The sequence below is a fragment of the Crotalus tigris genome, unplaced genomic scaffold (assembly GCF_016545835.1).
Source record: "Crotalus tigris isolate CLP2741 ecotype Arizona unplaced genomic scaffold, ASM1654583v1 scf7180000018432.44079421565:4894166, whole genome shotgun sequence".
In the NCBI taxonomy this organism is placed as follows: domain Eukaryota; kingdom Metazoa; phylum Chordata; class Lepidosauria; order Squamata; family Viperidae; genus Crotalus; species Crotalus tigris.
The window spans coordinates 4,082,501-4,107,241 of record NW_024096999.1 but is presented as its reverse complement, the minus strand read 5'-3'; the positions used below and the strand labels follow the sequence as shown (position 1 = coordinate 4,107,241).

Sequence of the window (24,741 nt, the reverse complement as noted above, 5' to 3'; positions counted from 1 at the left end):
AACTGTGGATGTAAATCCAGGGCCACTTATACTCTAATTTACTTCTGAACAAAAGTATTTTCTTCTAGAAAAATCACAGCATTTAATTCCCGGGACTAAGTGGTCATATTACATTAGAGGAGCTTGCTGTTTTCTTGCCCTCAAGAACTTAAATAATATTCTTCTGCGAGGTACAACACAATCTGCAAACAGATCCACGCATGGTGTAAGTTTTCTTTATATTCAGTTCTCCGTACAAAGCACGGCCCATCCGAGTGGTCAGATCACACGGAGTGAAAAAAAATATGACACACAGTATAAAGAAAGTTTAAAAGAAACAGGAGTAAAGACTAAATGGCAAAGAAACTGAAGTGTGCTTCACAAGTGACAACATTGTGATTTACAGTTGCTGGCCTGAAGACTGATAATCCATTGGCTGCACAGTACCTAAAAGGAGAATATACCACATAGGTCATACAGCATCAAGGTGCATCCAAGTGGCCTTTTGTTTATAAATTGTTGGTTCAAAAAGTGGAAGCCATACCAGTGCAATTGAGAAAATACTATTTTTTTTTACTCTACCCAACAGGATTGTTGTGAGAAAAACATGAAAGAGAGTACAATATATGCCGCCTTATGTTCTTGCAGGAAAGTGGGGATATAAATCTCCTCAGACATTTAACAAGTACGTTTTGGAGAAAACCTAAGATTGCTGAAGGACAGTCATAAATCACGTAAGCCTTTTGAAAAAGGAGTTGCAAGTATTAACTGTCAAAAAATGTTTTGCAAGATGTGAAATATCACTGAAATTGCCGGCAGGTGTTATTTTTTATCTCCAAGAAGGGAAAGACCTAAACAATAAAACATCGGAATAACTAGAAAGCAAGCACTATTTATTCTTAATGCAATATGGACTGTCAGAGCTGGGTTTTTCCAAACTGGATTTTTTTAAAAATTTGGTGGGGCTCTGAGAAACTAAGGGAAATTATCTTGAACATTTCAGCTGGTCTGGTCCCCTCAAAACATTGGCATGGTGTTGTCCACAAAAGCAGCGGAAAGACCAGTTTACTGCAGGAATAGGAGACCCTAAGACTGAGCTACAGAGAAACAACAAAAAGGCAGAAATAGGAAAAGCACAATGTTTTATATGGCTTTCTTCGACAACATTTAAAAGGCAGCTCCATCCATTCATTTAGTGACCATTTGAAATGACAAGGGCACTGAAAAACGTGACTTGCAACTGGTCCTCGCGTTTATGATGATTGCAGTATTCCCCCCCCCCAATTACCTGATCAGAATTTTGCCAGCTGGCAACTGGCATGGATATACGACGGTTACAGAATCCCAGGGTCATGGGATTACCATTTGTGTCCTTCCCAACCAGCTTCTGACAAGCAAGGTCAATGGGGAAAACTGGATTTGCTTAATGACTGCTGGACACACTTAACAACTGCCGTGATTCGCTTAACGAAAAAGGACGTAAAATTGGGTCATGCCATAACCGCTTTGCTTAGCAATGGAAATTCTGTTTATAAGCCGAGGGCTACCTGTATATCAAACGAATCAAGGTGATTGACAGTTGAGTCTGAAGTGGCAAGCACTCTAAGCATATTTGCCAAAGTGTAGTTCAGTGTCTAAATATTAAGCCAGAGGTCCTTTTGGGCACCAGGGACAGGTTCCATGGAGAAAAGCTTTTCCACGGACTGGAGAGTGCGTGGTTATGTGTGCTGCCTGCATCCCGCGGATGGGGCTTTGCTTGTTTGTGCGGACCGGTTGCTGACATGCTGCGGCCCGGCACCGGTCCACAGACCAGGGGTTGGAGACCCCTGTATTAAGCTCCTTGGTATGGCACCCACTTTTTTTAAAAGAAAAAACAAACTTCTGGCTTCAAACTGGTAGTTTTGAAGGAAGGAAAAGAAACTGAAGCAATACAGACAGTGAGCAATCACAAAGGACTTTTGACACCGCGTCGGTTTTGTTTTAATGTCAACTAATCGGAGCCCCATGCAAAACCTTTGGTTGTTTCTTTGATCAGACGGGCAATTCCAAAGGGAAGGAGAAAAAAAAAAGAGAGAGAGAGAGATTTACAGTATGTAGAGCTTTCCTTTCGGGCTGAAAAACGAACAAGCTTTTAAAAAAGTATGAATGTTGAAGTCTCCATCAAATCCCCGTATGGTACACCTTTGTACACAGGCGTGTTATGTTCGTCGTATATGTACATCTATTTACACACACGGGTGTCTGCTTTCAAGGGAGATTAAAAATCCATTGATAAGGAGCTCTGAGCAGCATCTTCGCGACCCCTCACGTAGATTTCACAAGGGATCTCCTCCATTACCCGGTCTTCAATCACCTGCTCGGGACATTCGTGAGCCTGCTTGAAAGTGTAGCTGCTCTTCTTGAAGTTGCTGTTGAAGGTTTTCATCGGCTGCGGCGGGGCGAAATCGTTGTGGAAAGGCAGTTCCATGGAACTAAGGTTGGTCCTGCTCTGCTTGACTGTCGCGGCTTGCGAGCCGCAGTGATGGTCGTGAATGCACCGCGAGGCGGTCGAGGAGCACCTCATTTTCTCGTAGTTTTCGAGTTCCTCGGAGAAGTCAGCCAAGTCGGCCGAAATCTCTTTGTCCCTCAGGGAGAAGAGTTCGTAATGGGGAGGGTCGAAAACCTCCTGGAAGCCAGTTTTGTTGAAGGTGGTTTTGCAAGAAATGACTTTCTTCCGCGGCTGCTTGATCTGCACCAGGATGGAGATGATGAGAAGAACCAAGACGATCCCGGAAGTAATCCCAATGACGGTCCCGTGAGTTTTGGTGATTTGTTCAAACAATCCCGTTTTCTTCTTTTCTGAAACAAAGCGACCAACAAACCAACCGATGAATGAAAAAGTTAAGACTATCAGCAACCAGCTTCAAATCTAAACTACAGGTCATCCTCACCTTACAGCCACAACTGAGCCCAAAATGACTGTGCTAAGTGAGATAATTGTTAAGTGAGTTTTACCCCATTTACGACTTTTCTTGTTAAGGGAATCTGGCTTCTTATTGAGTTTGTTTGTCAGAAAGCTGCAAAACTGATCACGTGACTAGACCAGAAGACCAGAAATCAATAGGTCCATCAACACCACTGAGTTCAATATAAGTTCCTCTGAAGAGGTTCTCAAGAACCTGTTCTCCAAAGCACCTGAAGGCAGGACAAGAAGCAACTGATGGAAACTAACTAAAGAGAGAAGCAACCGAGAACTAAGGAGAAACTTTCTGACAGTGAGAACAATTAACCAGTGGAACAACCTGCCTCCAGAAGCGGTGAATGCTCCAACACAGGAAGTCTTTAAGAAGAGACTGGACAGCCATTTGTCTGAAATGGTGTAGGGTTTCCTGCCTATACCACGGCGTTGGATTAGATGACCTCCAAGGTCCCTTCCAACATCATCATCATCATCATCATCATCATCATCATTATTGTTATTAACCAATTGGCCTGTGCTACTTCTAAATATACAGAAACCCAGTGTAACAGCTCATTAAGTAGAAATTTGAGGCACAATTAGTATGCTAGTTAAAATGAAACGCTTGGCTTAGAATTTTGTGAAAGGCATTCTCTAATTAGATGGCACTAGTGGCAACATTTCAGCTTGAATCTCAACATGGAAGAGAGCCAGATCAACATAGCCAAATGGCATCTGATTTGCTACAGGAAGTTTTCTTGAAAAGTTCAGTTAGAATACCTTTAGTTTTTAAGCAATCATGTCACGCCCTTTAATTTCATGTACATTGATCAAATGCGGGCTTGCAGAATGTGTAAACAGATGCACTGCTTGTCTGTTGCGGTAATTTTCCCAGAGAGGTTAATGATGAATGCAGTAACACACTTAAGAGAGAAATAATAATGCCACACGTTGTGGCTAGTCATGCTAAGCTGGTTGAAATGAATATAAATGATATAATGCCCTGCATTAAGTTTGCAAAATTGGCTATTTCTTGTAACCAATTGCTATTTTAAATCTGAATGTGAGACGAAGTAAAGATGACCTTTCTTTTGAAGTGATATAAGTGTGAGGTTGGAAGTAACAACCTGAAGACTTATTTTATCTTTTAAAAACCTTACATATAAATATATTCCTTAATAAAAGCCCATGGATCATGAGGAACGATTCTTAGCCTTAGTATCCTCTCTTAAAATAAGGGTGATAAATATTCTTTACCCAATGCTATTATTAAATGGGCGAACCTTTCCATTTTCAAAAATACTTGTCTTTTGCATTAGGAAAAGGATGTCTGAATTCAGAGTAAATTATACATGCAGATGTGTCGGAATAGTCTATTTGTGAAGCTGTTTTGTCTAAGAATGATCAATGCTAAGGATAACAGTGATAGCTTATTTTAAACCATCTGCAGTAGGTCTGCAACAGTTCTATTTTTTATTAAGCTATAAAACCGAAAAACAAGAACAGGCAACAAAAGTAATACACTGAAGCCTGGAAACTGCATTTATATGGTTTGATTTTAAAACAGAGCTCCAAAGTGAAGGCACAAATAACAGTCCCAAAGGTGCTTTTTCAAAAGGCAACTGGACCTTCTTTTTTTTTTTTTCTTGGAAGGCATTTTGCTTCTCATGCGAAAAGCTTCTTCGGTTCTGACTGAATGGTGGAGAATTCTCCATCATTCAGTCAGAACTGAAGAAGCTTCTCGCATGAGAAGCAAAATGTCTTCCAAGAAAAAAAAAACCCAAAGAAAGTCCAATTGCCTTTTGAAAAAGCACCTTTGGGATAACCATGACCTGGATGACTAAGAATCTCCATAGACATCATGCAAATAACAGTTGATATAAAGCTGGCAAAAATTTAACTGTCCTAAGCAGGAAAAAAAAAAAAAAAAGAATGGCTGAATTCTGCAATTCAATTAACTTGTGTTTTGCTTTGTAAAATTTAGGTAGGCAAATCTCTTGGGTTCCAAGAAAAAAATGGAGTTCACAGTCTTTTGAGGTTGGAAACTTGCTGGTAATGGTCTTTAGGCTGCTAAGAAGAAAAATGGAAGGCTCGCTCACAACTCACTCAAGGGTTTTAGTCATTACTCACCTTTGCAATGATTTTCATCCCATGGATAGGCACAGTTTTGAATGCCATTGCAAACTAAGGAATTATTGATGCACATGTTGCTATGGCAGAAATAAGTACCACCTAAACATGGAGCTGAGAGAAACGGGGGGGGGGGGGAATAAAGATTACACAATTTTCAGCTTTTCCTTAAAATATATTTTCAGTACATAAATTGCTTCATTAGATTGTAGGTATAGGTTTTGGTTTTTTGTTTTTGTTTTGCATATAATACAGTAACATATTTAGCAGTGGTGGTCATCTCCCCCTCAAAAAACTGAGAGTTCAATCCTAGATCGCAGCAGATATTTATCTCCTAGGGTGCGGAGAAAAAATATCTGCTGTGAATTCTGAGTAGGTGTCAGGAAGGGCATCCAGCCAGTAAACGCTCAGCAATACCCCGAATAATTAAGGGATTACAGAGTCATGAAAAGGGAGTTTTAGAGAGCATATTTAGAATATTTGTAGGAGATGACCAGGCTGAGCCTGCACACGTTCACAAAAGATCTAAATCCAGCCAACCTCGAATGCCTTAATTCCCGCTCATTTCCCTTCCCCATTAGTAGCTCAGATTCTTGTAGAGAGCTTAAGCTTTTGCAATAAATCTTTATAACTCATTTGAACTGTCTGACTCTCCTGATTTCCCTGACACTTAACAATATTTTTTTTTATAGATTTGGCTATTTCTATCACATCTGTGCACCTTATTAAAAGTAGTTTATCGGTAGATTTATTTTCTCAGCGAAACAGGGACTATATGTTTTCACAATTAGTATATAGTAAATCGACTTGGTGAGAAATTGCTCTCCTGTAACCATTTCTTTCCAAGTTCCTGGCTTTACACGATCTGTGTTTTTAATTATGAGCCATCCTCTATGGATTGTGAGTAGGGCAATAAGATGATTATGTCACCAAGTTATCAGAAAAGAGGCGAATATCGTTTCAGATTTAATTATAGTTCTTGTTCCCTGCTACTGTTCTTAATTTAACAGATTAAATGTACAGAGCATTTAATTAAGGAGGACAATGACTTAGTCTATTCGAAAAGGTTCTTCTAAGCAGGTTTAGCTCAAATTATATCAGGAAGGAGAGAAAAACAACAACAACAACAACAACAAAAAACCTTCTGGGAAGTCTTACACAATTGTGCTTCTTTTTCAACTCGAGGCTTCAGGATATACTTACGGTCCATAAATGAGGTGAAGAGCATCCGAAACCGGCTTAATCGACTCCCTTCGTCCGCCCACATGCGTATCACCCCAGTTCCTGTTTGAAGCGTCACATCATTAGCCACAGTGCTGCAAAACTTGGCCTTCAGGTTTTCAATGGAGCTGCTTCCGTCATAGACAGCCACAAAGTTCCTCTTGCATTCGTTGGAGTGTTCCATTTGATAGTCCAGAAATCTCAAATAGATCTATTGGACATTACAAGAGAACACTTTTCAAAGAAACGAAGGAGTCACTCAACGGCATAAAGCCCAACTGGAAAACATTGCTTCTTATGAGAAAAAAATAAAATAAAAAAATAAACAGAGTAACAGAACTAGAATAACAGAGTTGGAAGGGACCTTGAAGGTCTTCTAGTCCAACCCCTTGGCTCAGGCAGGAAACCCTATACCCTTTCAGACAAATGATTGTCCAACCTCTTTTTAAAAATTTCCAGTGTTGAAGCATTCACAACTTTTGGAGGCAGGTTGTTCCACTGATTAATTGTTCTGACTGCCAGGAAATTTCTCTTTAGTTCTAGGTTGGTTCTCTCCTTGATTAGTTTTCACCCATTGCTTCTTGTGCCTTCAGGTGCTTTGGAGAATAGCTTGACTCCCTCTTCTTTGTGGCAGCTCCTGAGATACTGGAACACTGCTATCATGTCCCCCCTCCTCTCACTCTTCATTAAATTAGACATGCCCAATTCCAACAACTGTTCCTTATATGTTTTAGCCTCCAGTCCCCTAATCATCTTTGTTGCTCTTCTCTGCACTCTGCAATTTCATTCAGATACAAGGAATAGATGCACAGCTTGTGTGTGTTTGGATATACCACTTGCCATTTCTAATCACTGCACTCTCTCATGCATAAAGCTAAAATAATCACATGTTCTAAAACAATTCCCCTCTTAAATAGAGTTTATACTTTTTCTAGAGCAAAGAGGGACAAAAAAATCAATTTGATTACAACAGAAAACAGAGGAACAGAAGCAAATCCTTGTATCTTTCCTCTCTTGCCCCAACCAGCTTGATTAAACTGCAAAGCAATTTATTTCCCTTCTTCTGAAAATAAAGTCTGCATTGCTAAGGTGCTATAATTGAAATAGCAAGGAGACATTATGTAACTCTCTATTCATTAAATAGAATTCCTTGATGTCCCCAATCTTCTCCCGAACATCCAAAATTAAAGGGAACACTCAAAAACATAAAAAGAATTTTGCGAGAAGAAAGAATACAAGATAAGACCGACATTTTGTATGTTTCTACTGTATAAGGAGTCAAACATTTATTCAGGCATAAAGGAAATTTTTCTCCACCTGCAAGTTGTGATTTTGTCTAATTAATATAATTCTGTCTTGACAGATGCATACATTATTTTATCAGTTTTATCAGATAGAAGATAGATCAACAATTCCTACACAGACAGATGTTTACAAGGCATACCTTGTTTTGCTGTGATTCACTTTATTGTGCTTTGCGTATATTATGATATTTTACAAGATTGCAGTCACTGAGTGCTCAAATCATAATCTGGCATTTTGTAGCAATATATTTATTTATTATGTACATCAGCTTTTTTTTCAGACCTAATGCTACTGCATGCTTAACAAACTACAGTATAGTATAAACACATTTTTTGGGAAACCCAAAAGATTTGTATGACTTATTTATTGTGATATTCTGGAACTGAACCTGCCATATAGCACTTAGCCATAGCACTTAGACTTATATACTGCTTCATACAGTGCTTTACAGCCCTCTCTAAGCAGTTTATAGAGTTAGGCTATGGCCCCCAACAATCTGAGTCCCCATTTTACCGACCTGGGAACGATGGAAGACTGAGTCAACCTGGAACCGGTCAGGATTGAACTCCTGGTAAGGGGCAGAGTTAGCCTGCAATACTGCATTCTAACCACTGGGAAGGAAGGAAGGAAGGAAGGAAGGAAGGAAGGAAGGAAGGAAGGAAGGAAGGAAGGAAGGACAATAGCACTTAGATTTATATACTGCTTCACAGTGCTTCACAGCCCTCTCTAGTCAGCCTCTTGCACCCCCAACAATCTGGGGCCTCATTTTACCAACCTCGGAAGGATGGAAGGCTGAGTCAACCTTAATAATATCTTAAAGCAATTAAAGGCTGAAAGATAGTCACACAAAATAGTAACTCTTCTAATTTGGTTTTGAAGCAGCTTATGAAATGAACTCTAGATTGTTTTTTTGGTAAGCACCAATGCAATCATTAATTTCAGTGAATGAGGAATGACAATTTGCAATTATTACTAGCAGCCAGCTGTTCTCATTAGACATTAGACTCCAACTCTTTCATAAACCCACCTTGGAATTTGGAGTTGCCTTAATTGTCCAGATGCAGTCAACGGCTTCGCCCGGCTTTGCTTTTTCTCCATGTTCTACCTGGCTGGAGCGCACGATGCCATCCGCTCCGGAGAGTTCAAATTGGCAATCTAGAACACAAAGGACACAAGCTGTAGTCAAGCCAGAGATCAAAGTGATTTAGAGTGTAGTAAGCAGAAGAGACGAGCGCCGTGATACCATACCTGGGATGGGCTTTAAAATACCTTCTCGGTGTGTGAAATCAGGATCTACAAAGGAAGAGGAGAAAAGGAAGAAAAAGAATGTTATTCTGTCTAAAATTTAATTAGAAAGCAAGATAATCTAGGGACCAGAAAAATGCAGCACACCAGGATGCTGAGCTGAGAAATGGCATGTTGACTTCTTCCCAATGACATACAGGTAGACCTTGACTTACGTCCATTTAGTGACCGTTCAAAAAAGCGACTTATGACCATTTTTCACACGTTGTGGCATCCCTGTGGTCATGTGATCAAAATACAAAAAAGCTGAGCCCTGATAGTCCCGAAGAAGCACTGATCCTGGCGCTTCCGCTAAGCCCTGACAGCCCTGCAGCTCCAGCCATCTCTCACTCTGGCTTGTGCGGTGCTGTCACTGGTTCAGCTCATTCCCCTCCCCTGCTTCCACTGTTCTAGAATGGTCGTGTACCACCTGCCAGGTGCCAATGTACCACAGGTGGTACCCGTACCACTGGTTGAAAAGCCTTGTTCTAGATCAGTGATTCTCAACCTGTGGGTTGGAACCCCATGTGGGGTCGAACGACCATTTCACGGGAGTCGCCAAACAACACAGTCTGCCATTTTCCCCCCCTTTTCCTTAGCTGTGCTACTCCCTTTTATTCTATTGGCTTTTGAAAGCCAATAGAATAGACTCTCTTGAATAGAGTCTAATTCTATTGGCTTTCAAAAGCCAATAGGAATTGTCCAGGCTGTCTCTGCCCTGCTGAGCCTGCCAAAAGTCCCATTCTGCAAACGGTGCTGCACCAGTTGAGTAGTCCTCGACTTACAACCGGTTGAGTAGTGCTCGACTTACGACCGGTTGGGGGTCGCGGCATTAAAAAGGTTGAGAACCACTGTTCTAGATTTTCCTTGCAGCTCTCAGAAAAACGAGTGTAAAACAACTGTGAGTAGAAGAAATAGGATAAATTGTAGTTTTTGGCAAGCGGAGGCAGAAACCCAAGACTCTTCTAGAAGGATCACCTCAATACCATTCAGTAAGAAAAATGGGACATTTCTACCTGGTATAAATGAATACTTGGCTTTATATCCTCGTCCTTCCAGTTCTTCATCTGAGGTAAACTTGATCCACATAAATCTTCCCGTTGATCTGATCGGGCTTGGACTTTTTAGACCGCAATAACGATCAATGACCGGGGAGAACCCAAAAGGTCCGTCTCGAACCTCCAGATGATCGAATCGACATTCGAACGAAGGCTCAACGAAAAACGGTTCATCAAATGTCAACTCTATTCTTTGCCGCGGGGCAGCTGGAGAGAAGCAGAAACAATCCGGGAGATCAATGTTAATTCTCCACCTCAGGGAACGAAAGACACATTAAGGGTTCTGTTATTAAACCACCTCTGCGATAGACATCTGAACGTAGAGATGGATCTCCAATTCTGTGCAATGGATCTGCTGAAATATACAGAGAGTCCTTGACTTACGACAGGCCGTTTAATGACTGCTTAGAGTTACGACCGACTCCTCGGAGCTACGTAAGACCTGTTTTTAAAGTTGCGACATCCTCCCCCTCCCCCTCCGATCACACAACTGCACTTTGGGTACTTGGCAATGAGCCACCCATATTGTTTGCAGAGTTCTCTGCTCCTGTGATTTGTGATAGTTTTTGCCAGTTTCTGGCCAAAAAAAAAAAAATGTCCAGTTTTGTGATAGTTTTGGCCAGTTTCTAGCCCAAAAAGTGGGGAAAAGGGATTTGCTTACTGACTGTCACAGGAAGGTTACGAGAAGCCTCAGCTTATAATCACAATGACTTAGGACTGTAATTCTGAGCTTAAATACGGTCATAAGTCAAGGATTACCTCTTCTGTTCCTTTCAGTTTAATGACTCGGTGATTGAGTTAGTAACTTAGTCGGAGTGATTTCTGCCAGATCAACAAGTGGAGCTTAAATATTCTATAGAAAAGCGTTTCTCAACCTTTGCAATATTAACATGCCTGGACATCAATTCCCACAATTCTCCAGCGGGCTATTGGAGTTGAAGGCAACACAACTTAAACGTTGCCAAGGCTGAGAAATAAAGCTCCCTTCGGTCCTGTCACTTTTTGCACAGTTAACAAAAAGGCTACACAACTGCATCAACTAATACAATAGTGAACTCAAAGGGAAGGCTTTTGAAGTGCCTGTAGATTTTGACAGAATTTGGAGCCTCCAGTGAAGGGAGCATCTCTGAGCATTAATCAAGATGATCCTAAAAACCAAGTTCTTATATTAAAACTAATATAATATTTAGTTCTGGGCTTTTGCTTTCCACATGAAAATATATAGACATCATGTTGGTTGTTGAGGTTAACTGAAATTCATAATAGGCTGTTGCAATTAACTTAAAGTCAACCTCCCTGAGTCGGTGTATGTGGTTTTGTTATTCCACATGGGTTGATATGTACATTATTCACACTGTCAGTAATCGAACATTAAACAAAATCTAGATATGTCCATACCTTCTAAAATATAGACACATTCCTGGTTGGGTGGGTAGAAGTTAGGAAAGTTGGATGAAGCAAAGTGACCTCCATTGCTTGTTCGAACCCAGTCACTACATTGAGTAGATGCCATGCGGTTACTTCCAAGATCTTGCCCGACTTTGGGAAGAAAAGAGAAAAATACAATTCACCGTCCTTCTAGCAAACCTCAACAAACATCAGCCCACTTCAGCGTAATGAGCTGTGTGGGTTGACAGCATCAAACAGAGGATGCAGCCTCTGTGTTGATGCACGCCTGTAAAATTATTTTTTTCCCCCCAGTTGTGGATAAACAATCTCTTCACAGTTCACAAGCAGATGGCAGCATCTAGCTAATTTCGGCCTCAGAAAACTAAAAGGGACAGAACTGACAGTACATGAAAAGGATCTGATAGTACATTGAAAGGGTACATGAAAAGGAGAGCATTAACAGGTACCAAAATTGTAGACTAGACTGGAAGGGATGGGGGAGACATTTTGAAGGACTGAAAAGACATCAGAGCGTCTTTAATCTCTTTATAATGGGGAAAAAAAATTGTTGTGAGAAGTAAGACAGAGTTACACTGCTGCATAGCCCAGCTTTTCTAGCTCTGAGGCGCTCACCCATGTCCGCTATCCGGGCTCCCCGTAACTTGATTTCTAGTTTACATCATTTCTGAATATCTTATTTCATTTTAATTCCCCTTCCCCACAGATTTGCATTTTCAACGTCTTCTTAAATTATACCTGGCCAAATTAAAAATGGAGAATTGAAATTCTGCTGTAAGAAAAGAAAGGACTGGACAATTGTTTGTGTTCTGTCTAAAAATGTGCAAGCCCAGAGCTTTATGCAGACCACAGCTGAATTTCAGATCATCCTTGTCCTAATTTCAGTTATTTTCTATAAGCAATGAATTTAGATTTTGTCAGAGGCAAGCAACCGGAGCTGCTCATGAAGAGGAGAAATAACTTTATTATTTAGCACGTATGTTACAAGAATCTCCCCAGACCGCTTGCCTTCCCCTGGGAATGACCAGATAAGGCTTTATGGATCTTGGGGGAGGTTAAGCTTATGCTGCTTGCAGTTGTGCAAGGATTCCAAGCTAGGCCCTCGCTTGACCCATCCTTCCAGCCTAGCTGGCAGTTTCCCGACAGGTATCTGGCAAAGGCAATTTATTGCAGACTTCTTCCCTGGGAGAGCAACTGAGAAGATGGTCAGAAAGTTACAGACAGGGAAATGTGGATGGCCACACTTACCTTTGATCCAATGTTCACCTTCCTTCCTTCCTTCCTTCCTTCCTTCCTTCCTTCCTTCCTTCCTTCCTTCCTTCCTTTCTCTTTCTTTCTCTCCCTCCCTCCCTGTATCTACTTCGTTCTTATCTTCACACACCCTCTCTCCCTCCCTCCCTCTTTCTTTCTTTCTTTCTTTCTTTCTTTCTTTCTTTCTTTCTTTCTTTCTTTCTTTTCCTCCCTCCCTCCCTGTATTTACTTCCTTCCTATCTTCACGCTCCCTCCCTCCCTCTTTCTTTCTTTCTTTCTTTCTTTCTTTCTTTCTTTCTTTCTTTCTTTCTCTCTCTCTCTCTTTCTTTCCTCATTCATTCTTCATTAATTCATTCTTGCCATTCAACATTCCTATCCCCAAAAGCTGCTTCTTTCTCAGAGACCCATTAATGTACCATGCTTGCTTTGTGAAAAGTTAATTAGCTTTTAACGTTTACATTCTACATTCTAATCTGCTGAATTAAGAGATCTTATTCTTAGGTCTATGTAGCTGTGATTCACAGAAGAAATCGCCACTCTGCCAATAAGGAAGCCAAAGATGAATATCAGAGCCCTACATTCTCTCTTATTCCTGCCTATTTTCCATCATGTGCTGGTTAAGCAAGGGAAAATCATAGTAAATGTGTTTGTTTTGTTTTTACATTAACCATGATTTGGACAATCTGCTGAAGTACTCTATGTTTTAATAGAACAGATTTTGCAGATTTATTGTTTGACCCTTCTATACCTTTCTGAATTTATCAAACAACACTTTTGTCGATAACGGCTTATTTTGTTGTTTTAAACTAATGTGCCACACAGAAATGCGATTGCATATTTTTTTTTCCTCCTATCATTTCTCACACCATACCTTGTGTTTTTTGAGCCACGGCGATGCCTTCCACCACCAGGATAGTTATCAAGAACACTATGGGGAAACAGCCAGAGAAGAAATTGGTAATTAGAACAAAAGGGATATTTGCCTTCATTCACCAAAAGGGATGGGCTGTACAGAGGCCACTATATTACTTGACTCCAGAGGAATCACAAAATCAGTACTCAACATTTTGCATACAGTGTCACCAACAATATTTGCAGTCTTTATTTAGAAGAAGAAAAAAAAATAATCAACACATTTGCACAATATCCAGGGCCTGATACTTTGACAATAAAAGAGCATTTACAGGATAAATGCCATAACCTCAAAAGAACACTCTCTTTTTGCCACTTCATTTTTATATTTATCTTTGTCAAAACTTTTTCTTGGGAATCCTGGCGCAAAGGACGCCACTAACTTTCTGAGGAGAGACAACAGAATAAAGCAAACAGACAGGGAATATCACAATGTGTAATGCTCAGTTACATATTTTCAACGAAGGAAATATCTATTATAGCATGGGACACCTTGGATTTGAAAGTTTCATCTGTTGATTTTTTAAAAAAAAAATAAAGGTGATGTTTTCTTTAAATAGTCTTTCCAGATTGAGGGGACCTGTTCAGTATACCCCTCCGAATTTTAGCATCTCGTTTTGTTGCAAGAGTAAAGGTGGTCCTTGATTTACAACCACAGCTCCAAATTTCCGTTGCTAAACAAGACAAGTGAGTTTTGTTCCATTTTACAACCTGTCTTGCCACAGTTGTTAAGAGAATCTGGCTTCCCCATTGACTTTGCTTGTCAAAAGGTTGCAAAAGAGGATCACGTGACCCCAGGACGCCACGAGCCGATTGCCAAGCGTCTGAATTTTGATCACGTGACTCGGGAGATGCTGCAACGGTCGTAAATTTAAAAAACTGATATAAGTCACTGTCTTCAGTACCATTGTAATTTTGAACAGTCATTAAATGAACTATTGTTAAGTAGAAAACTACCTGTAATTTTTTAGATATTAGCCCCAATCATCTGAGATTAGGACGTAGAGAAACACATTATGCTAAAATGATATTTCTAGTCTACTTTGATTTCTCTCCTTGTGAGATATAATCTGAGGCCTCAGGCTACAGGTGATCCCTGAGCATTGCCCTCATCTGAATCTTTTTAAAAATGGTTTTCAAGTCATTCTTAGCAGTTTGTCACTTTGCATTTGAAATGTTGCTCTAGAGAGCCACAACGATCAATATTGAATTTGTAGGCTGGCAGAAGCTGAAAACATTTAATGAAATAGTTGTAAGTCAAGGACTACGTGTAGTTCAAACTGTGATCTCAATACATTACAAATTATAGGACAGAGATAACATATCTAGGGCAGCTTAAGAGCTCATTCTTTTAATCAGAAATAATAGAATCAAAGCATGCTTATATTTTGGATTCATATGAGACGTGCCATTGCAAGGCATTAATTCATGAGAGAATTGCCTTAGCTTATAATCAACTGTTTTCTTCTGCAAGTTCTTCTACCATTTTCTTTCAAATGTAATTAATATTCCATTAAAGATCTTTCACACATCCAAACATGCACCCCAGGCCACTGATTTCATTAATCCTGATCTACGGCAGAATGTAACTTCCCAACAGAAGGCACTGCAGCTGCTACAGATGGCTAACTGCTTTTTATCACTACTGACCTACTCAAGACAGAGAACAGACATCATAAAAGTGAAAATCCTATTTTCTATTATGTGTCTCCAGGGTATTGCTGCACTATTAATTAGCTGCCACCAAGAAAAAGAGAACTATGTTTTAGATCAGTCCCTTGGTTGCTATATCCATCTGTTGCAAAGGTTAGCTTTTTTGCCTCCGGAATTTACATCACGTTAACCAGTGACAAAGTGATATCACTTTATTAATGAGGTAGTTGTTGTCTAACTAAACTGTCTTGTCATGGAAAAGTTCTAATATTGGACCATAGAGAGTCTGTTGGAGATTGATAATTTGAGATATAAATAAGGGAAGTGAGGTGGAAGGGGGTCTAGGACCGTGGTGGAGAACCTATGGCACGTATACCAAAGGCGGCACGCAGAGCCCTCTCTATGGGCACGCGCGCCATCACCCCAGTCCTAGGCCTTCAGCTGGGTTTTATAAAACCTTTTTACTTTAGGCCTCCGCTGCTGTGTGCAAAAAAAAAAAAAAAAAAAAAGTTCAATCAATCAATTTCAACTTCTCACGGAAAAAAAAAAGATCTCGCAAAGTTGGAATTGATTGATTGAACATTTTAGTCCCACTCAGTCTGCTGTTACCACCGCAGCCACATCCACCATATGGACCACGTTCACCCAATGGGCCACGCCCACCCAATGGGCCATACCCACCCAGCACCCAACGATACATGGGTTGCAGTTTGGGCACTCGATCTGTGAAAGGTTTGCCATCACTGGTCTAGGAGAACTCACTGTGGCCAATGTGCAATGGTGGAGTTGGCCATGGCGAGTTGTGCAATTCTACCTGGAGAAGGAGGAGGAGGAGGAGGAGGAAGAGAAGAAGAAGAAGAAGAAGAAGAAGAAGAAGAAGAAGAAGAAGAAGAAGAAGAAGAAGAAGAAGAATAAGAAGAAGAAGAAGAAGAAGAAGAAGAAGAAGAAGAAGAAGAGGAGGAGGAGGAGGAGGAGGAGGAGGAGGAGGAGGAGGAGGAGGAGGAGGAGGAGGAGGAAGAGGAGGAGGAAGAGGAGGAGGAGTTGTGTGGCTGAGTTTTTATAAGGATCTGATGTAGCTCAGGAACATATGCAATGAACAAAAATTGTTGCTCCAAAGGAATGACTTCTCATCTGGATGTATGAGAGAGATGAAGATATTGAAATACATAATAATCAAAACGGGGAGAAATGTCTCTTGATTCCTACTTTAATCCTGTGCTTCCATCTCAGTAAAGCCAAAGCTTGGTTTCAACCTATACAACCAGTTTAGGAGCCTCGAGCGCTTTATGAAGCCAAATCCTAAACGGTTCCACTGAAGAAAAAGAAAAGCACACCCTGTGGCAATTCCACAACCAGGGAAAACAGGTTTGAGAATGCTTTGAAAGTGATTCTGGGCTCACACTGAAAACCTCTGTGAAAAATGAAGCATTGTGTGAAAGAGATTAGACCAATTTATTAGCACTGGCTGAGAGATCCACCCATCATAAGAGCTTGGGAAACACTGCTCTCTGTCAGCATATCCGCTTTACTGTATGGAGAGCCTATTACAAAAGGTGAGAAGGAAGGGAGGGACGGAGGGAGGGAGGGAAAGAAAGAAAAAGTGCAGAAAGAAGGGAGAGAGGGAGGGAGAGAGAGGAAGGAAGGAAGGAAAAGAAAGAAAAAGTGCAGAAAGAAGGGAGGGAGGGAAAAAAAGGAAGGAAGGAAGGAAGGAAGGAAGGAAAGAAAGAAAGAAAGAAAGAAAGAAAGACGGGAGGGAGGGAGGGAGGAAAGGAAGGAAGGAAGGAAGGAAGGAAGGAAGGAAGGAAGGAAGGAAGGAAGGAAGGAAGGAAGGAAACAAAAATGCAGAAGGGAGGGAGGGAGGAAGGGTATGGATGCCAATGGATGCTTTTGCAAAACCAGCTTTTTGGCATTGGTGTTCTGGGTTAAGGAGAGAAATCCACCACAGGCACCAAAGTAAAGGCTACGTTTGTTTTTCAGAGCTACTACCGGGCACCGTTACTTAGACCACTGCAGCTAGAGAAACAACCTCCTAAGAAGATATAAAACCTGATTGGCTTTCACAGACGCTCCCGCTGATTCTATAAATAGTCCCGCACTGTATATATGCCCGCAAGAGCAGCCTACAAGAACAGCATGGCTAAGTAGCAGATAAGCAGGCAATTACAGCAGATAAAAAGATGCCAGACTTCTCTTTCTTCTAAGCCAGGCCTCGTCCCATTCACTTTTTTTGTTCAGGCTCTGAATGCCTGTTTGTCTATACCCGCTCTTCCCTTTCATTCCCCAAACTCTCCCACATCTTTCCTTTTATTCTCTCTCTGCTATTCTAGTAGGTCATTGCTGGGGGGGGGGGATACTATGCTTCTAGAAACTCTGAAAACAGCCCCGATTCTCCAGTTTGGAACAACTAAAGAGAGGAAAGACAAGGTTTAGGCACCAATTTAAGCGGCTTTGCTCTCGCAGGTCAGGAAAAAGAATACGCTACAGATAATCCTAGATTTACGGCCATTGACTGGGAGCAGAATTCCCAAGAATTGCTAAGCAAGGTGATTGTTATGTCTGTCGTGCCCAATTTTATGACCTTTTTTTTGGCCGTGGTTATTTAAGTGAATCACTGCAGTTATTAAATTAATCACACAGTCTTTCTTGGTGTTATGTTAGGACTCTTCTCATGATTGTGGAAGTCAAAGTATGGGTATGTGTAACACGGAGAATATATGATATTTTCCCTTGCTACATAAATTCTAGAAGCAGTGCAATACCACAGATACAAGTGCCGTTCAGCAGACAAAATAGCCACTTCTCGGAGTTGTTCAACAAGCCATAGTTTCAACGATGAATTAATGCAACAAATACACCCCACGAGGTTGTCCAGAGTTTCAGAAAGCGATTTGTTATAAATCTAAATTCCACTCCACTACTTACGGGTTGGTTCAAAGCTGAATATCTGTCCCTCTTGGTCTTCTTTAGCACTGCAGCTAGTCCTCAACTCACGGCCACAGTTGAGCCCAAATTTTTTGTTTGCCAAGTCAGACATTGGCTAAGTGAATTTTGCCCCATTTTGCGACCTTTCTTGACACCGCTTTTAAGTGAATCTTTGCGGTTGTTCAATTAGTAATATGCTTGGTAAGTGAATCTGGCCTCCCCGTTGACTTTGCTCGTCAGGAGGTCGCAAAAGGGAATCACATGACACCCGCCCCCAGGACGCTGCAACCGTCATAAATATGATGTCCTGGTTCCGACAGATGAAACTCCTCAAAGAACTTTGAGGCATTGTTTACCTTAAAGAATCTTTATTCGGTACTAACACAACCGAAGCCAAAAACTAAATTCCCCTCCCCCGAGCACGTAGTATCAAAGCACAATTCCTTCCTCCAATTAACAGTCATAAATCACATTCTCCAATTAGTTTGAAATGCAGGCTTTCCCTCCAGTTCTCCAGCCCCGGCCAATTCTTATCATCTCTTATTTCAATAACCTTGGTTCACACACTAGGTCCAGTATTGTTATGTCTAGCTAAACTCTCATGCACATTCCTGCCCCCACCATCATCTAACTCTAAAACAGTGTTTCTCAACCTTGACAATTTTAAGGCATGTGGACTTCAACTCCCAGAATTCCACAGCATTGTTGGCTGTGGAATTCTGGGAGTTGAAGTCCACATGCCTTAAAATTGTCAAGGTTGAGAAACACTGCTCTAAAACATAAGAAGAAAAAGGTTGCATCTCCATCTGTTCTCGAAGCAAAAACATCCGATGTTAGCAGCATTGACATATGAGTCAGTTCCCAAGTGGTGAATTTTGTTCACATGACCCAGCGGGAATACTGCAACGATCGTATGAAAAATGGTCATAAATCACTTTTTTTTCCAGTACCACTGTAACTTTGAACGGTCACTAAATGAACTGTTGTAAGTCCAGGACTCCCTCAGTCTTCTCTTCCTTGACTGTAAGGGCTGTAGAGTGATCTGAATTCAGACAGGAAAAGCTGATTTAGATAGCGAAAGAGCCTATCTGTTGTATCATCAATTCTAAAAAAAAAAGTTTTCCTTTCCTTTCTTTTTCTTTGTGCTACACAATTCCAGGGAAAGGTGCATTGCAGGAGGTATGTTCAATTCCCCCACGTGTGTCTTTGCACAATTCAAATCGCCCCTCCTTCTTGAAAAACGGATCACACCACGGGTCTTATTTGACAGCCCCGAAATTACGGCAGCTGTAAAGATGTGCTATATTGTCTCCTACAGCTTCTATTCCTAGTCCAACAAATGTAATATGGCGATTACTTTAGCGCTAGAGTCATCCTGGCAGCTGTGAAAGCTTCACTTCGGAGAGGCAGGGATAGAAATCTAAGTGATGTAGAGATGCAACTAATTTAATTGGATTCAATAAAACTGGCAATAGGTAAAAGTGCTTGAAAACAGGTCTATCTACCTATCCAGCATATTAATATGCAAGAGCTATTTGATCTCAAAGGGGTTAGAAAAATAATTAAACTTACCCACCAGTCTAAGGACTCAATACTTTTTACTTTAGGTTAAGATAAGCTTTGGGTGACCACCCAAATGTCGACAAATTACAGTTCTTAACAATATAAGCCAGCAGATCCAGTGGTAAAAGATCCTATTCCTATCACTTGCAGTTCAGCAGTATTTAAAGAGCATCAGTGGCCCAGCTCTGTTTTAAACAGGCTCTTTAAAATCTGATTCCACACTAGATTACGTAGAACTACATTAAGCTAGTCTGTTTGACACGGAGGCTTATCTTTAGACTTCTGATGACTAGGGCTGATATTAAATGTTATAAGTCCAACATAAAGCCTCTCTGTCAGACCCATCACTGCCTTTTGCTCCTTGTCTGCTACCACGATGGCTGGTTGGCTGCCTACTACCTATCTGTCTATCTGTCTATCCCAGTGGTTCTCAACCTTTTTAATGCCACGACCCCCAACTGGTGGTAAGTCGAGGACTACTCAACCAGTCGTAAGTCGAGGACTACTCAACTGGTGCAGCACCGTTTGCAGAATGGGACTTTTGGCGGGCTCAGCAGGGCAGAGACAGCCTGGACAATTCCTATTGGCTTTTGAAAGCCAATAGAATAAAAGGGAGTAGCACAGCTAAGGAAAAGGGGGAAAAAATGGTGGACTGCGTTGTTTGGCGACCCCCGTGAAATGGTCGTTCGACCCCAAATGGGGTCCCGACCCACAGGTTGAGAACCACTGGTCTATCCAGAGAGATCTTAGCTCTCTTGTTCTCCATGGCCTTCTGTGGCAGCTCCCATCTGGACTGGGGGAATGTCTTCTAACCCTTACACCGTGCAGATGTTCCTGTACACAAGCCCAGCTACTTAATTGGGCCAATACATTACATACATTAATACATACATATATACGTATTAATATTTATGGGGTTAGGACTGCTTAATCTCTGAACTGTATTCTCAATTGGAAAGCATTTAGCAAATAATTCCCCCGTCCCAAATTTCACAAAGCAGCCGGACTCAGTCCAAAACTACTCTAAAAAGCAGAATTGAAAAGGAATTCAGCCATCTGTGGGCAATTTTCAGAAAGACCCATTCAGGAACTTCCTGATCCACACACATTTTTATCCTGATGTTTTCTCTTGTTCAGTTGAATCAATCCAAATACGCTTTGCTGTCAATAAAATCCAATCATTTACTCTAATTGTTGTTAGTAAAGGAAGTCCGGCACCGTTTTGAAGTTTAAAAATGAGCATGTTCTTTGTTGAACGTCACTATCTCAGGAGAAGGAAATACTGAATGTGGCTTTATTTATCTGTACAGGTAGTCCTCTACTTACGACAGTTCATTTAGTGACCGTTCAAAGTTACATCGGCACTGAAAAAAGCGACTTAGGACCATGTTTCACACTTACAACCGTCGTAGCATCCCCCATGGTCACGTGATCAAAATTCAGATGGTTGGCAACTGGCATGTACTTATGACAGTTGCAGTGTCCCCGGGATCATCTGATCCACTTTTACGACCTGCCAAGCAAAGTCAATGGGGAAGCCAGATTCACTTAACAGGGTTAAGCTAGGGTTACTAGCTTAACTACTGCAGTGATTCACTTAAGAACTTTGGCAAGGAAAGTCGTAAAATAAGGCAAAATCCACTTAACGTTTCACTTAACAACCAAAAGTTTGGGCTCAATTGTGGCCGTAAGTCGAGGACTCCCTGTAGTGCAAATCTTGCACATAGCTATTCCTCGCTTAGCATCACTGTAGTAAAATCTGGGAGTACAGTAAAACTTTATATACTGGGCTGGGGGGAATTAAGCTGCTCATTATGTGAAAATTGGCTAAGGAGGTAATAAGAATGTTTTATGGGAATGTGGAACTGTGAGGTTAATCAAAGTCCTCAAAGAGTAATCCTAGTTTAATGAGGTTTTGAAGCCCGATCTCTTTTATTCATTCATTTACCATATAAAGAGTACCTCTTAAGGTATTTATCTGAGGACCGATTAAACGAAGTTTCCGTGATCAAATAACCTCAAACGCTAAACTACAGGCGTACGTTGCGTTGTGCCCAGTTTATCCACTCTTTCAAATCATAACACAACTTAACATAATACACAATAAACGCTATTCTGCTAAATTTAAAACGGAGGTAACAACTGATGGCATGAAACCCTTGACTTTGCCAGTAAGTTTATAAAAGAGGATTTCGAAGATTTGAACATTCCAGACAGATTGAGATCTCTGTCAAATGCTTTTTAGAACTGCAGAGGCATCTTCATCTGAGTTCACAGAATTTCAAAATGATAACTTTGGGGATGTTAGTAGAAAGGATAAACGAAGCCTGCAGACCTGGGTCATTTATGGATATGAAATAAAACCATGTTAAGCTTAATATACCCTCAAGTTTGGCGCGTGAAAATATACGTCACATTTTTATGTTTTGGAAAAGATGACCAAAGAAAACAACCATGCGTTTTCTACTCGCAATCAAATTTAGGGGAAGATGCTGAGCAAGGCAAGTGTGCAAAACAGTGGTGGGATTCAGCCGGTTCGCACCACCTCGACAGAACCGATAGCTAATTTTTTTTATTGCCCAGGCCCAGAATGGACGTCCAGAAGCAGCATCCACACAGAGAACCAGTGCTTCACCTATTTGAATCCCACCAGTGGTGCAAAACCTTTTCAAACTCGGAATTTTTCATTTGTTTTGACCTCAAAACAGACTATCAGAAATGATCATAACAGATTATTTCAACCTCATTTTTAAGACGATTTCACTTATCAGCCTCTAGGGTTCATTAAAGCTGATTTAAAGCTGAAGCTTCTCTTGAGTTATAATGGTTTGCTAAGCTGTCATTCCTGGCTAAAAAAGAAGCACAGTTCTCATCTTCAGACAGCGAGTTAGTTTAAGTATTAGAAATAAGTAATTTACTTAAAATGAAATCATGACCTGACAGTGATTTATATGCCTATGTAGCTCACTTACATTTCCTAGAGCAGGGCTTTTCAACCTTTTCACCCATTGTACCACCTTTAGGATACGGCAACATCCGAGTGCCACCAGTCGCCTAGCAAGGAGTCAAAAACTTGATCACCAAAAAAAAAAAAAAAGGAAAAAAGTGATGAAGTACAGGTAGTTCTCGACTTACAACAGTTCGCTTAGTGACTGTTCGAACTTACAATGGCACTGAAAAAAGTGCCCCCCCAAGTCACAGCCGAGCAAGACACCTGCCTGCCCGCCCGGCGGCGCTCTTCCTCCTGTCCGAGGTTTCCATTGTTGTGAGCATTTCTGTTGAGGATTGGCAGTGTGTGTGTGTGTGTGTGTGTGGTTTTTATTCCCCCCATCTCCGGGGTGGTTGCAGCAGGTTTTGGTCACTTCACATGACCCTGGGACACTGTGACCGTCATAAATATGAATCAGTTGCCAAGCATCTGAATGTAAATCACAAGACCCTGGAGAGGCTGCAGCATTCCAGCTGATTGGTGCTTCTTCAGGGCTCAGCAGAAGCGCCAGGATCAGTGCTGAGCTCCAGCTGGAGCCTGGCGCTGATCCTGACGCTTCCACTGAGCCCTGACAGCCCCGAAGAAGCGCCAATCAGCTGGAAAGCAGCACTGATCCTGGCGCTTCCGCTGAGTCCTGACAGCCCTGCAGCTCCAGCCATCACTCGCTCAGGCTTGTGCCACTGGTTCAGCTCATTCCCCACTACTTTTCTAGGATGGTCGCGTACCACCTGCCAGGTGCCAATGTACCACAGGTGGTCCCCGTACCACTGGTTGAAAAGCCCTGGACTAGAGCAGAACCTATGGATCTGTTTCAGTTGGTGTTTTAAAAGTAAGTTTTTGAAAACATAAAATTGAGTCAACATACATGCTTGCACATTCTCTGCATTTCTGAAAAGGAAATGCCCAGGTTAAAAGTAATCAAAACGCTGAAGTTTCCTTAAGCATTTGATATTCATACTTAGATACCTGACAAAGTGGTGTTGCTAAATCTAAATAATAATTAAGCTCATCCTATCCACACTCGCTATATGGTAACATCACTTTATCTTGATTCACAAATTTGTGAGACAACTTTACTTGAACACCATAAGAGGTCAGCCTAACTCAAAATATAAATCCTGTCAGCAGCAATTTGTCTGCATCTTAAATTAAGGAATCAATATTTCAAAATCGCCTCCCGTTCTTAATTCAACGTTTGACAAAATCATGGCAGAATTTCCAATTTCTATATGATGTCCAGAGTTCCAGCTGAGAAACATGTACGGGGGACCAGAAATGCTCTGCATGTAACTGATTTTCCATATATATGCCTATTTTTTTCCTCTCCTTGCATTTTTGCTACAGAAGTATAGAAGACAAATGTTACTACACGGTGACCAAGTTCCAGATAAAGAAGCTTTTAAAATAATTTGAGATCTACAATAATTTTTTTTTAAAAAAATAACAAAATAAAACAAACAGGAATAGTTCAATAAGGAACGTTTGGAGATGCAGCACAATTCGTGGCTTTTGCAGTTTTTTTGCGTTCAGGCGAGTCAAAGAGTTTGCTTTCATTGACAAAAGGTGATAAATGGCTGGAGAAGGAGGCCCTTTGAAAGCTCAGCTCTTCGGAGCAAAACAGGAACACTGGTTCTTTCTTTTGCAAACACGAGAAAAGAAACGGGAAACCTTGTACGCTCACAAGCTTTTTAAAATTACTATTTGCAGCGCTCTCTTCTTCTCTGAAGCCTGTTCCCCCCACCCTCCCCTGGGATGCTATATACGATTCCAAAATAAAGGCATTCCCTAAAATCCACTGAGCTGCCAATCAGAAAAAAAACAAGATGATTCTGTACAGCCAGAAAGAAGCTGCAGGGCTGTCTTTGAATTACATTTGACAGTAGTCAAATTTTGCACTGAAAACAGAAAAAGAGTTTTTGAACCTTCCTACAGGCTAGGCTTAATCACTACCCAGACCCTGCGGAGAAGAGACTGGAGCTTTGCAGCCAGACACTCAGATGGGTATAAAAGAAATCAGATATATATTCCAAAATAGCCAGCTTTCTGGTATTAAATGCAAAATAAATAATGACTGTATATTAAGACCAGATTTGGAAAATAGCTGTTGATGTGCCAGAATCTACTCACTA

At 41.0% G+C, this 24,741-nt stretch overlaps 1 protein-coding gene across 3 annotated transcripts in view; it reads right to left on the bottom strand.

Moving 5' to 3' along the window:
* Positions 1–199: 199 nt before the first annotated feature.
* Positions 200–24,741, bottom strand: part of NETO2 (neuropilin and tolloid like 2) — a 27,747-nt gene continuing 3,205 nt past the window's right edge. For 2 of the 3 annotated variants that reach the window (XM_039352452.1, XM_039352453.1), the window contains exons 2-9: positions 13,445–13,501; positions 11,314–11,454; positions 9,874–10,122; positions 8,822–8,866; positions 8,601–8,728; positions 6,251–6,479; positions 5,048–5,161; positions 200–2,817 (exon numbers count right to left, since the gene is read on the bottom strand). In XM_039352452.1, the coding sequence (XP_039208386.1) occupies positions 2,237–2,817; positions 5,048–5,161; positions 6,251–6,479; positions 8,601–8,728; positions 8,822–8,866; positions 9,874–10,122; positions 11,314–11,454; positions 13,445–13,501 (1,544 nt within the window). In that variant the 3' untranslated portion in view covers positions 200–2,236. Of the gene's footprint in view, positions 2,818–5,047; positions 5,162–6,250; positions 6,480–8,600; positions 8,729–8,821; positions 8,867–9,873; positions 10,123–11,313; positions 11,455–13,444; positions 13,502–22,595; positions 22,615–24,741 lie in introns of those variants that run through there. The other variant, XM_039352454.1, reaches the window with a different exon arrangement.